Below are 11,128 nucleotides of genomic sequence, written 5' to 3'. Positions count from 1 at the left end.
ACACAGCTGATACAAATTAACTGACGGGACCAGGGAGACGCAAAACTAGAAACATCAACATAAGACACACACCGTCAAAGTAAAACAGGAAGTCCATAGAAAAAACTCAGAGGCACTGAACTAAACTTATATTAAATACTAGAAATTAAAAATTGCAATAACAATACACAAAAAACTGGGTCACAGACCCAGGACCATGACTAACAGCCTCACATTGTAGCACAGGAGACACTGCAGGACATAAATAAATAAAAAATGACACAAAACTTCTTTGTAGTAATAATATAATCTCAAGCCTTTATTCCTGCTATTTGTATTTTATCTGTTTGTACATATTAACCAGTATCTGCGTGTGGACAGCAGAGAAAGAATTTCATTGTACAGAGAAATGCTTTTTCTTTGCACACATGACAATAAACGCTTTGAATCTTTGAATCTTGAATCGTGTACAGTCTTTCAGCACAGAATATTAAATAATATGTACAAAAACAACAACAAAAAATCCCTGAAAGCAAAACATTTCCAAAACAGCAAAAACAAGGCAAAACTTTTTCCTTTTAACAAAATGAAAAAAAAAAATCTTATAGTCTCATTCCAGCATTTCAGAAGAGAAAAAGTAATAAAACAGTGTCAATAAAACCAGTCAAATAGGCTGGCTGCAACACATTTAGCCACAAACACCTGCGTTGTATATGTGATTTTATTGAGAGAAAAATGTTATTGATATTGATATACGGTTTCATTTTCATACAAGGAACAGTTCAAAAACACTTAATAACTGAACGTGGAGCTTGACTCACAGTACTCTCAGGCTGTAGCTTCCATTCTCAAAAAATGATGATACCATTTTTGTAAAACAGTTTATCTGATATTGACCTATCAAAATATCACATAGTATCATTTAAGAAAGTGGCTTAAGTGCTAAAAGGAATCTCACAGTGCAAAATATTTATCCCATTGCTGATGAGCTAATTACGGCCATATAAAAATTTTTTTTGCTATATATCACAAAAAAATCCCTCAGCTTTGGGAAATGCTCATTATACAGTACATTAAAAATATGATGGAGAAATCTAAATCATGTGATGATGCCTAAACTAACCATTTGGTTCCTGTGAGATGAATTAATAACGTGCAATGATGTAAGCGGAAACGCTATAGTTAGCACTGCAAATATTAGCTTGTAGCATCAAAGCTGAAGGAAATGATCAGTTAATAAAGCAGACTATTTGTAGACATTAAACTGTAAAGTGTGGATGTGTTGCTTGTTTGTTGACTTGGTGTCACAAAGTGTTTGCTGCTCTTTTGGATTTTGCTGAAATTTTACTCTGTGTCATTTGATTTAATTAATATATCAGAAACATTTTTCCCTGCCATTGAAAAAATTGTTATTATAAAAACCTCACTCCAGCTGTTCCCTACAGTCTCCCGCAGATTTATTTTCATTACTTATTATAAATTCTCAATCTGTATTGACACTTTCACGCCTGAAAGACACCTGGAGTTTGTCAGATTTCTTAAACATTCATTCAAATCAAGGAATCTTAACTTTGGGATCGAGATCAACACATCCGCATGGTTTAGGTTTGCAGCATTAAACCTGTTTCTCCTGCAGTGGCGCAGCTCCTTTTTTATTCATTCGCCCGCTGTTGCAGACTCACTGGGCTTATCCTTCCTCCCTACTGCTTCATATCCACCCTCTCCGCCTGCTGCACCCTCCACCGCTAAAGTGTGGTATACCCCCTCTTTCATTTCGCCTTTCTTCAGTGCTTCGTATCCACCCTCTCCACCTGCTGCACCTTCCGCTCCTAAAGCGTGGTATACCCCCTCTTTCATTTCGCCTTTCTTCAGTGCTTCGTATCCACCCTCTCCACCTGCTGCACCTTCCGCCCCTAAAGCGTGGTATACCCCCCTTTCATTTCGCTTTTCTTCAGTGCTTCGTATCCACCCTCTCCACCCTCTCCACCCGCCGCACCTTCCGCCCCTAAAGTGTGGTATACCCCCTCTTTCGTTTCGCCTTGCTTCAGTGGTTCATATTCTCCACCTTTCGGCTCTCCGCCTGATGCTCCTGCAAGGGTGTCGTACTCGCGCTCCCTCCCAGATGCCTTCTCCAGAGTTTCATACTTGTCATCACCTCGCTCTTTTGATCTCATCGCCACATCCTCATAAATCCGCCCTGAGAAAAGTATGACATGCAGTGTGGTATGAATACAGTGACTGTTACTATACCTAAAAAACAGTAAACAATCCAAAGAAACAAAAGAAAGCTACTCACCTTCCTCACTTCTTCTCCTACGTCGTAAACCTACCACCACTATCACCACCAACATCCCCAGCAACACCAACAATATCCCCAACACTATCCCCACCTTACCCCCCTCCTCAGGTGGTACTGGAGCCTCCCATGCATCTGTGGGAACAGAAAATATATAAATCTAATAGTCATGAGTCTCCTCGTCGTACTCCCATTAACTTCATTTCAATAAAACTGAAGACGTAATGAAAAATATGCTTACCAGAGGTGGTGAGAATTACTTGGTTACTTCTCTGAGTTCGACCCTTATCCGTACACCAGTAAATAGTCTCATCGACATTGAGGTCAGCAGTTTGAAACACCATACTGTTACTGACGCCCTCCAATTTCAGTGAAACCATGACTGGCTTTTCTCCACCCCTGTACACCCAGCACCTCCACCCTTGCAGACCATCCTCATTTTCAAGCTTCAGGATAACTGCACCTCCCTTCCACATGTTCTGATGGCCTGTCTCAATGGTGAGTGAAGCGCTGAGACCAGATTCTGCAGGACAAATAAAGAAAATCAGATCATTATTATTTGTGAATTGTGAATTTACCTTTAGATCTGTGGAAGTTTGAGCTCTAATATGTGTTGATTGTGAATTTACCCATGACATTGACTAAAACAGGGTCACTCTTTGTCCCACTGGTCTCGCACCAATAAGAGCCTCCGTCATTTGAGTTTTTAATTTCCACTTTCAAAGGGTCTTCTCCGACGATTCGCTCACCATTAGGTTTGTGCCATGTCACTGGGCTTGCACTTGTATTGCATTTTAAGTAAACTGTATCCCCAATGAAGGCCTTTCTCAATGCAGGTACCATCAAAACTAAAAAGGAGAGAAAAAGAAAAAATGCAATCAAGTATTTGTGTAGCACTTCTAAAAAAAAAACTACAATTACACTGTTGTACACACTTATTACTCTGAGCAAATAATAAACGGCAATAAATGCAGTACAGCGTGTACAAGTGATGTTTTAGAAGTAAGTGAATATGGATTACCTTGTGGTTTTTGACATCTTACCAGGAGTGGCAACACTGTAACAAAAGAGCAAAAAAGTGCTTTTTAATTTGAACAAATTTTTCCACTAAATGAGATTTTTATCTGTGTGACATTGAGCAGGTACTGGCAATGTTAAAACAAAGGAGAATACAAGAGCATGTTCAGTGGAATTATTTCAACAAGTAACTTAGTGATCCATAGACTATTTTTTAAATAAAATAAAAATACATTTGTGACTCAGAGTGACCTAAAATTACTGCGGTTAGGATTAAGAATTTTTTAAATTAAGTATAAATTAGTATTTGGTCAATTCAGCTGAGCTGAAAAATTTGCCAAACAGTTTTTCTCACAGTTCACTGTTTGCTGTAATTCTGAGACACTGGGTGTTGTAAACACATTTTACAGTTTATAAACAAGCTAAAAATTAGTTGATAGACTGGTGACCTGTTTAGTGTCCCCCCCCTCCTTTCTCCCCTTTGACAGCTGAGTATGCAAAGGCCGCTGTAACCCTGAACTGGACAAATGCATGGATGGAATCTAATATTTGTCAAATATCTGCTTAACTTTAAATTTATTCAACACATTAAGAAAAAATAATATTATTGATCATTTTGAGAAAAAAGTCGAAACGTGCAGATTACCAAATTGCCATGTTTGCAATGCCCTCTACAAAATTCCTTGTTTAGATGAGTGAAACTAATTAATCCGCCGTCTTGTGAGACAACATCTTTATTGCGTGACGGTGTAACCATCAGTCCTGTTTCCTTGCATCTGTCTATTACCAGTCATTTCATTTCGTAAAAATTCACTCTTCTACATTTGTGTGGTTTTCCGTCTGACCACACGCAGCTTTCTGCACCATGTTTTCAACGTCCTTAAACTTATCACCAGACTGTGTTTATGTGCGCAAAGAGAAAAAAAATCCGTCCTTGTTACAAAAAACCCGATTCATTAAGAGGAGAATTCTCCTTGATAAAGCCACTGGAATCTCCACAATCCAACTTTTGTCTTAAATTAGATTTTTGACTTTAATCATTTTTTTCTTAATGTGGTCCTAATACTCAGTCGTGGCAGTTTGTCTAGAAACAACAACTCTTATCTATACATTTGGACTTTTTTCTCAAAACGATCAATAATATTTTTTTTTCTTAATGTGGTCCTAATACTCCTTCATAAACATCATGCTGCTTCATAAAATCATTTTTCGGAACTCACAAAGCTTTTTTCTTCAATTTAAATGACTCCAGCGAAACTGTCAAATATTTTTATATAATTCATAATAGATAACTCATGTTATTTAAATGCTAACTGCAGTACAGTTTTTAATTTCTTTCTCAAGTTTAAGAAATTACAATTGCAAAGTTATAAAAATAATTCACAGCTATGGTTGCTTCATACAAAAAAAAACAAACAAAAGTCCTGCATCATGTCTCAGCTGGTTTTCTTACCTGCAATGAGCAGCAAATGCTTTCCACTCCCCATGATCAAAGGTTCTACGGGCAACAGAAGCTTCACTTTAACTCGGTCACGGAGGAGTGACAAGTGACTAACTGGCTGCTTCCCTTAATGAGTCATGTTGAGGAAGTTGGGGGAGGGCCATCCATAATAGTACTGGATGAAAACTATTTTTTAAAACTATCTAATCACCTTAGTATACTTCAGCTTTTGAATTAGATTTTTCCTCAGTTATCCTCCTCCGCATTATTTTGTCCTATAACGCTATGGACAGAGAAAAACGGGAATGAATGCGGCAATTTTCTTCACACAAGTGATAAAACTGATCCAGTAAGCTAAAAGAGGGGAGCTTGGGAAACTTTGAAGGGTGGGAAAGTTTTAGCACTCCGAAAGCTTTCCTGTGATAATGCAGGAGAGGGCTCTGGGGACACTAAAGGTATTGAACATACATGCTTAATGATAGGTTTGTAGCATAAACCTATTCGCTGGAACGTTCAGGACAATTTGCTACACAGCAAAGAACAAGACACAAGTAGGCAGGGTTCTTTATGTTTCCGTGCACGGGGAGGCCTGTCTGGAGCCAAGTGTCGTTCCACCCACTTGACCTCTGTCAGACTCTCAGCCAGGTTCCCCATAGCACTCCTTTTATTGTGGTTACATGAATATGCATAGGTTCATTAACATATAACATCTTACATAGGTATACATGTGAACAAAGAATACTCTGTGTGTATGTGTGTGTGTGTGTGTGGGGGGGGGGGGGGGGGGGGGGGTCATCTAAACAAAAGGCACTTAGACTAAAACAGATATAGGTACGTTTATCCTACCATAAAACAATAAGACAAGGTACGACCTCTCCCATGCTCCCAAAATGTGGGTGTGAAAACCAGAACACTCTGGAATGCACACAACGTTCTGCAGACTACTAAAGATCACATATCCTATCACTACACAATTGATTATACACCTCTAAGCATATATGGTTAAATATTTCTTAATACAAATGACAATAACACAATATAAACCCAACACTTACCCCATATAATGGTGAAGAACACCTGAAGCAAACCACTCAAATGCAGTATTTTATTTATTTATTTATTTAGTTGGTTAGTTCTTCTTTTCATAAAGACCTTTTCATATTTCATATTTTGTTTGTACAGAATTCAATTTTTTTTTTACAGATTTTGTTCACAGAAGAATCACATAAGTAACTGAGCACACTTCCCTAGATAAGACAATTCTTTAAACATAGTTTAAATTATAGTACAGCACAAAAATAAGTGGGTTTAGCACAAAAATGTAGTTTTTTTGTCATGTGAAAAGTACAGTGGCACATTATTCTTCTTTGTAGAAAATATCAAATTTAAAAAAGTTCCTCCTGTTTCTGTTGCTGTCATGTTTGTTTTACAGCAGATGCACCCAAGTGTCTCTTTGAAGACAACTAAACATATAGGATGCTGTATTTGTCTAGTAGTTAGTACCGTTAATGACAAAGTGCAGTATAAAGGTTAAGAGACAAGCTGTAAAAAGCAAAAGCAAAAACAGTCAAAATACCAAAACCAGCTTTAAAAAAAAGTCAATCAAGATTTCAAATCTGTAACTTGAGCACTGCTATAGAGAAGCTCTTCATTTCATTACGAGTCACAGGTAAAGTTATAAAGCAAGGAAAGCTATAATGTCTCAACAAGAGCCTTCAGGTCTAAATTCTGTGATTAATAATCATAACTGGACTGATGATGCGAGTCATTCTGAGGTAAAGTTAAGTCCCCTTTGGCAGAGATGAAAACTACTGGCTTCTGTCTGAAATTCCTGGAATAATAGCAAAGATGTGCAGACCGAAAAATAAACCCGAGGCTTTTGCTTTATATTTACAATTTACATCTTACAATTTATGGGGATTTTATTTATTTATTTGTTTATTTTGGAGTGAATTAAATTAAATCTACCCCATAATGGGATCAGTTTGGTACAAGTCAACTGTATGAGTTGGTGAGCAACACTGAGCTGCAGGAGTCTGGACTTCCAAAGTAAATACAGGAATTCCTGGGCAGAGTGAGCAACAGACCTAAGAGAATGTGCAGCACTTTTATTTTTCTACCAGTCGACACGTAAAACAACACAACTCAACAACACAACTCAATCTCTTGAGCTTGTCACAAACAAGCAGACATCACCAGAAACTATTGGCCTGCTGGTCTTTGGAAATTTACATGCAATCTCACAGTCAACAGAGCTATGAGACTTTTAATTATCTTCAGTGGTTCATATTCGCCATCTTTCGGCTCTCCGCCTGATGCTCCTGCAAGGGTGTCGTACTCGCGCTCCCTCCCAGATGCCTTCTCCAGAGTTTCATACTTGTCATCACCTCACTCCTCTTTTGATCTCAGCGCCACATCCTCATAAATCCGCCCTGAGAAAAGTACGACATGCAGTGTGGTATGAATACAGTGACTGTTACTATACCTAAAAAACAGTAAACAATCCAAAGAAACAAAAGAAAGCTACTCACCTCCCTCACTTCTTCTCCTACGTCGTAAAATTACCACCACCAACACCCCCCAGCAACCAACAATATCCCCACCAACACCATCCCCCAACCTCCACTCCTCAGGTTTTGGAAGCTCGCATGGATCTGTGGGAACAGAAAATATATAAATCTAATAGTCATGAGTCTCCTCGTCGTACTCCCATTAACTTCATTTCAATAAAACTGAAGATGTAATGAAAAATATGCTTACAGAGGTGGTGAGAATTACTTGGTTACTTCTGAGAGTTCGACCCTTATCCGTACACCAGTAAATAGTCTCATCAACATTGAGGTCAGCAGTTGTAAACACCATACTGTTACTGACGCCCTCCAATTTCAGTGAAACCATTATTGGCTTTTCTCCACCCCTGTACACCCAGCACCTCCACCCTTGCAGACCATCCTTATTTTCAAGCTTCAGCATAACTGCACCTCCCTTCCACATGTTCTGATGGCCTGTCTCAATGGTGAGTGAAGCGCTGAGACCAGATTCTGCAGGACAAATAAAGAAAATCAGATCATTATTATGTGTGAATTGTGGATTTATCTTTAGATCTGTGGAAGTTTGAGCTCTAATATGTGTTGATTGTGAATTTACCCGTGACATTGACTGAAAGAGGGTCACTCTTTGTCCCACTGGTCTCACACTGATAAGAGCCTCCATCGTTTGAGTTTTTAATTTCCACTTTCAAAGTGTCTTCTCCGACGATTCGCTCACCATTATCTTTGTGCCATGTCACTGAGCTTTCACTTGGATTGCATTTTAAGTAAACTGTATCCCCAATGAAGGCCATTTTAAATGCAGGTACCATCGAAACTAAAAAGGAGAGAAAAAGAAAAAATGCAATCAAGTATTTGTGTAGCACTTCTAAAAAAAACTACAATTACATTGTTGTACATACTTATTACTCTGAGCAAATAATAAAAGCCAATAAATGCAGTACAGCGTGTACAAGTGACGTTTTTAGAAGTAAGTGAATATGGATTACCTTGTGGCTTTTGACATCTTACCAGGAGTGGCAACACTGAAACAAAAGAGCAAAAAAGTGCTTTTTAATTTGAACAAATTTACCACCAAATGAGATTTTTATCTGTGTGACATTGAGCAGGTACTGGCACTGTTAAAACAAAGGAGAATAACTTAGTAACCTAGTAATTCACAGACTATTTTTTAAATAAAAATAAAAATACATTTGTGACTCAGAGTGACCTAAAATTACTGCGGTTAGGGTTAAGAATTTTTTTTATTATGTATAAATTAGTATTTGTCCAATTCAGCTGTAATTATGAGACACTGGGTGTTGTAAACACATTTTACAGTTTATAAACAAGCTAAAAATTTGTTGATAGACTGGTGACCTGTTTAGTGTCCCCCCCCTCCTTTCTCCCCTTTGACAGCTGAGTATGCAAAGGCCGCTGTAACCCTGAACTGGACAAATGCATGGATGGAATCTAATATTTGTCAAATATCTGCTTAACTTTAAATTTATTCAACACATTAAGAAAAAATAATAATATTGATCATTTTGAGAAAAAAGTCGAAACGTGCAGATTACCAAATTGCCATGTTTGCAATGCCCTCTACAAAATGCCTTGTTTAGATGAGTGAAACTAATTAATCCGCCGTCTTGTGAGACAACATCTTTATTGCGTGACGGTGTAACCATCAGTCCTGTTTCCTTGCATCTGTCCATTACCAGTCATTTCATTTCGTAAAAATTCACTCTTCTACATTTGTGTGGTTTTCCGTCTGACCACACGCAGCGTTCTGCACCATGTTTTCAACGTCCTTAAACTTATCACCAGGCTGTGTTTATGTGCGCAAAGAGAAAAAAAAATCCGTCCTTGTTACAAAAAACCCGATTCATTAAGAGGAGAATTCTCCTTGATAAAGCCACTGGAATCTCCACAATGCAACTTTTGTCTTAAATTAGATTTTTGACTTTAATCATGTTTTTTCTTAATGTGGTCCTAATACTCCTTCATAAACATCATGCTGCTTCATAAAATCATTTTTCAGAACTCACAAAGCTTTTCTCTTCAAATTAAATGACTCCAGCGAAACTGTCAAATATTTTTATATAATTCATAATAGATGAATGTCTCAGCTGGTTTTCTTACCTGCAATGAGCAGCAAATGCTTTCCACTCCCCATGATCAAAGGTTCTACGGGCAACAGAAGCTTCACTTTAACTCAGTCACGGAGGAGTAACAAGTGACTAACTGGCTGCTTCCCTAAATTAGGGATGTTGAGGAAGTTGGGGGAGGGCCATCCATAATACTACTGGATGAAAACTATTGTTTTTAAAACTATCTAATCACCTTAGTATACTCTGGGGACACTAAAGGTATTGAACATACATGCTTACCCCATATAATGATGAAGAACACCTGAAGCAAACCACTCAAGTGCACTATTTTATTTATTTATTTATATATTTTGTTCTTTTTTTCATAAAGACCTTTTCATATTTCATATTTTGTTTGTACAGAATTCAGTTTTTTATTTACAGATTTTATTCACAGAAGAATCACATAAGTAACTGAGCACACTTCCCTAGATAAGATCTTAAATACATATAAGACTATATATTACTTATATATATTATATATATATATAATACTTAAATATTTATTTTTGTGCTGTACTTAATAGAACAGCACAAAAATAAGTGGGTTTAGCACAAAAATATAGTTGTTTTTTTTTTTCATGTGAAAGGTACAGTGGCACATTATTCTTCTTTTGAGAAAATATCAAATTTAATTTTTTTGTTGCTGTCTTGTGTGTTTTGCAGCAGATGCACCCAATGAACCCAAGTGTCTCTTTGAAGACAACTAAACATATAGGATGCTGTATTTGTCTGGTAGTTAGTACCGTTAATGACAAAGTGCAGTATAAAGGTTAAGAGACAAGCTGTAAAAAGAAAAGAGTTCTTATTAGTCAAGGTTCAAAAGCAAAAACAGTCAAAATGCCAAAAGCAGCTTTAAAAAAAAGTCAATGAAGATTTCAAATCTGTGACTTGAGCACTGCTATAGAGAAGCATTTCATTACGAATTACAGGTAAAGTTATGAAGCAAGGAAAGCTATAATATCTCAGCAAGAGCCTTCAGGTCTAAATTCTGTGATTAATAATCATAACTGGACTGATGATGCGAGTCATTCTGAGGTAAAGTCCCCTTTTGGCAGAGGTGAAAACTACTGGCTTCTGTTTGAAATTCCTGGAATAATAGCAAAGATGTGCAGACCGAAAAATAAACCCGAGGCTTTTGCTTTATATTTACAATTTACATCTTCAATTTATGGGGATTTTATTTATTTATTTGTTTATTTTGGAGTGAATTAAATTAAATCTACCCCATAATGGGATCAGTTTGGTACAAGTCAACTGTATGAGTTGGTGAGCAACACTGAGCTGCAGGAGTCTGGACTTCCAAAGTAAATACAGGAATTCTTGGGCAGAGTGAGCAACAGACCTAAGAGAATGTGAAGCACTTTTATTTTTCCACCAGCCGACACATAAAACAACACAACTCAGTCTCATCAACAACTAACAACCTGAGTGAATCTCTGTTTAAATACCATAATCAGACTCAAAGAGAGTTCTGTGAGTCTGGTTCTTCACAAAAGATGGACTTCAAGAAATGAATGCACACTAAGCACTCTGCAGTAGAGACCTTTAAAATTCCTTGCTGTTCACATCTTGGCTGACCTCACGTGGACCACAGGCGTCTCATATTATTTGCACACTCCCCTCCCTCATCACTTACAGCCCATCTTCTATCAGTCCACATCAGAGAGCCTTCTGACCATTCACCACCATCTCGGGTGGCTGTAGCTCAGGAGGT

The 11,128-nt window shown here is 37.6% G+C and overlaps 2 protein-coding genes across 5 annotated transcripts; both read right to left on the bottom strand.

The window, feature by feature from the left end:
* Positions 1-270: 270 nt before the first annotated feature.
* On the bottom strand, positions 271-4,831 carry LOC102080655 (low affinity immunoglobulin gamma Fc region receptor II-a). The gene is made up of 6 exons (XM_019362739.1): positions 4,746-4,831; positions 3,297-3,332; positions 2,905-3,123; positions 2,517-2,798; positions 2,276-2,410; positions 271-2,176 (listed from the first exon to the last, which is right to left on the bottom strand). Exons 1-6 carry the CDS (start codon positions 4,777-4,779, stop codon positions 1,893-1,895), a joined length of 990 nt encoding a protein of 329 aa, XP_019218284.1. The 5' UTR covers positions 4,780-4,831; the 3' UTR covers positions 271-1,892.
* Positions 4,832-5,829: 998 nt separating this feature from the next.
* LOC109203269 (uncharacterized) lies at positions 5,830-9,512 on the bottom strand. 4 transcript variants are annotated; one of them, XM_025909724.1, is made up of 6 exons: positions 9,404-9,512; positions 8,272-8,307; positions 7,881-8,099; positions 7,494-7,774; positions 7,265-7,412; positions 5,830-7,165 (listed from the first exon to the last, which is right to left on the bottom strand). In XM_025909724.1, the coding sequence occupies exons 1-6, from the start codon at positions 9,435-9,437 to the stop codon at positions 7,122-7,124; spliced, it is 762 nt and encodes a 253-aa protein (XP_025765509.1). In that variant the 5' UTR covers positions 9,438-9,512; the 3' UTR covers positions 5,830-7,121. The 4 variants fall into 4 exon arrangements, with proteins under 4 accessions (XP_025765509.1, XP_025765510.1, XP_019218285.1 ...); XM_025909725.1 differs by having other exon boundaries at positions 5,830-7,151; XM_019362740.2 differs by having other exon boundaries at positions 7,265-7,387.
* Between the last annotated feature and the right edge of the window lie 1,616 nt (positions 9,513-11,128).

This window comes from Oreochromis niloticus, linkage group LG8, assembly GCF_001858045.2.
Source record: "Oreochromis niloticus isolate F11D_XX linkage group LG8, O_niloticus_UMD_NMBU, whole genome shotgun sequence".
NCBI classification, from domain to species: Eukaryota; Metazoa; Chordata; class Actinopteri; order Cichliformes; family Cichlidae; genus Oreochromis; species Oreochromis niloticus.
Note: the sequence above shows the minus strand (reverse complement) of the source record. Positions and strands in the feature narration are given on the sequence as shown.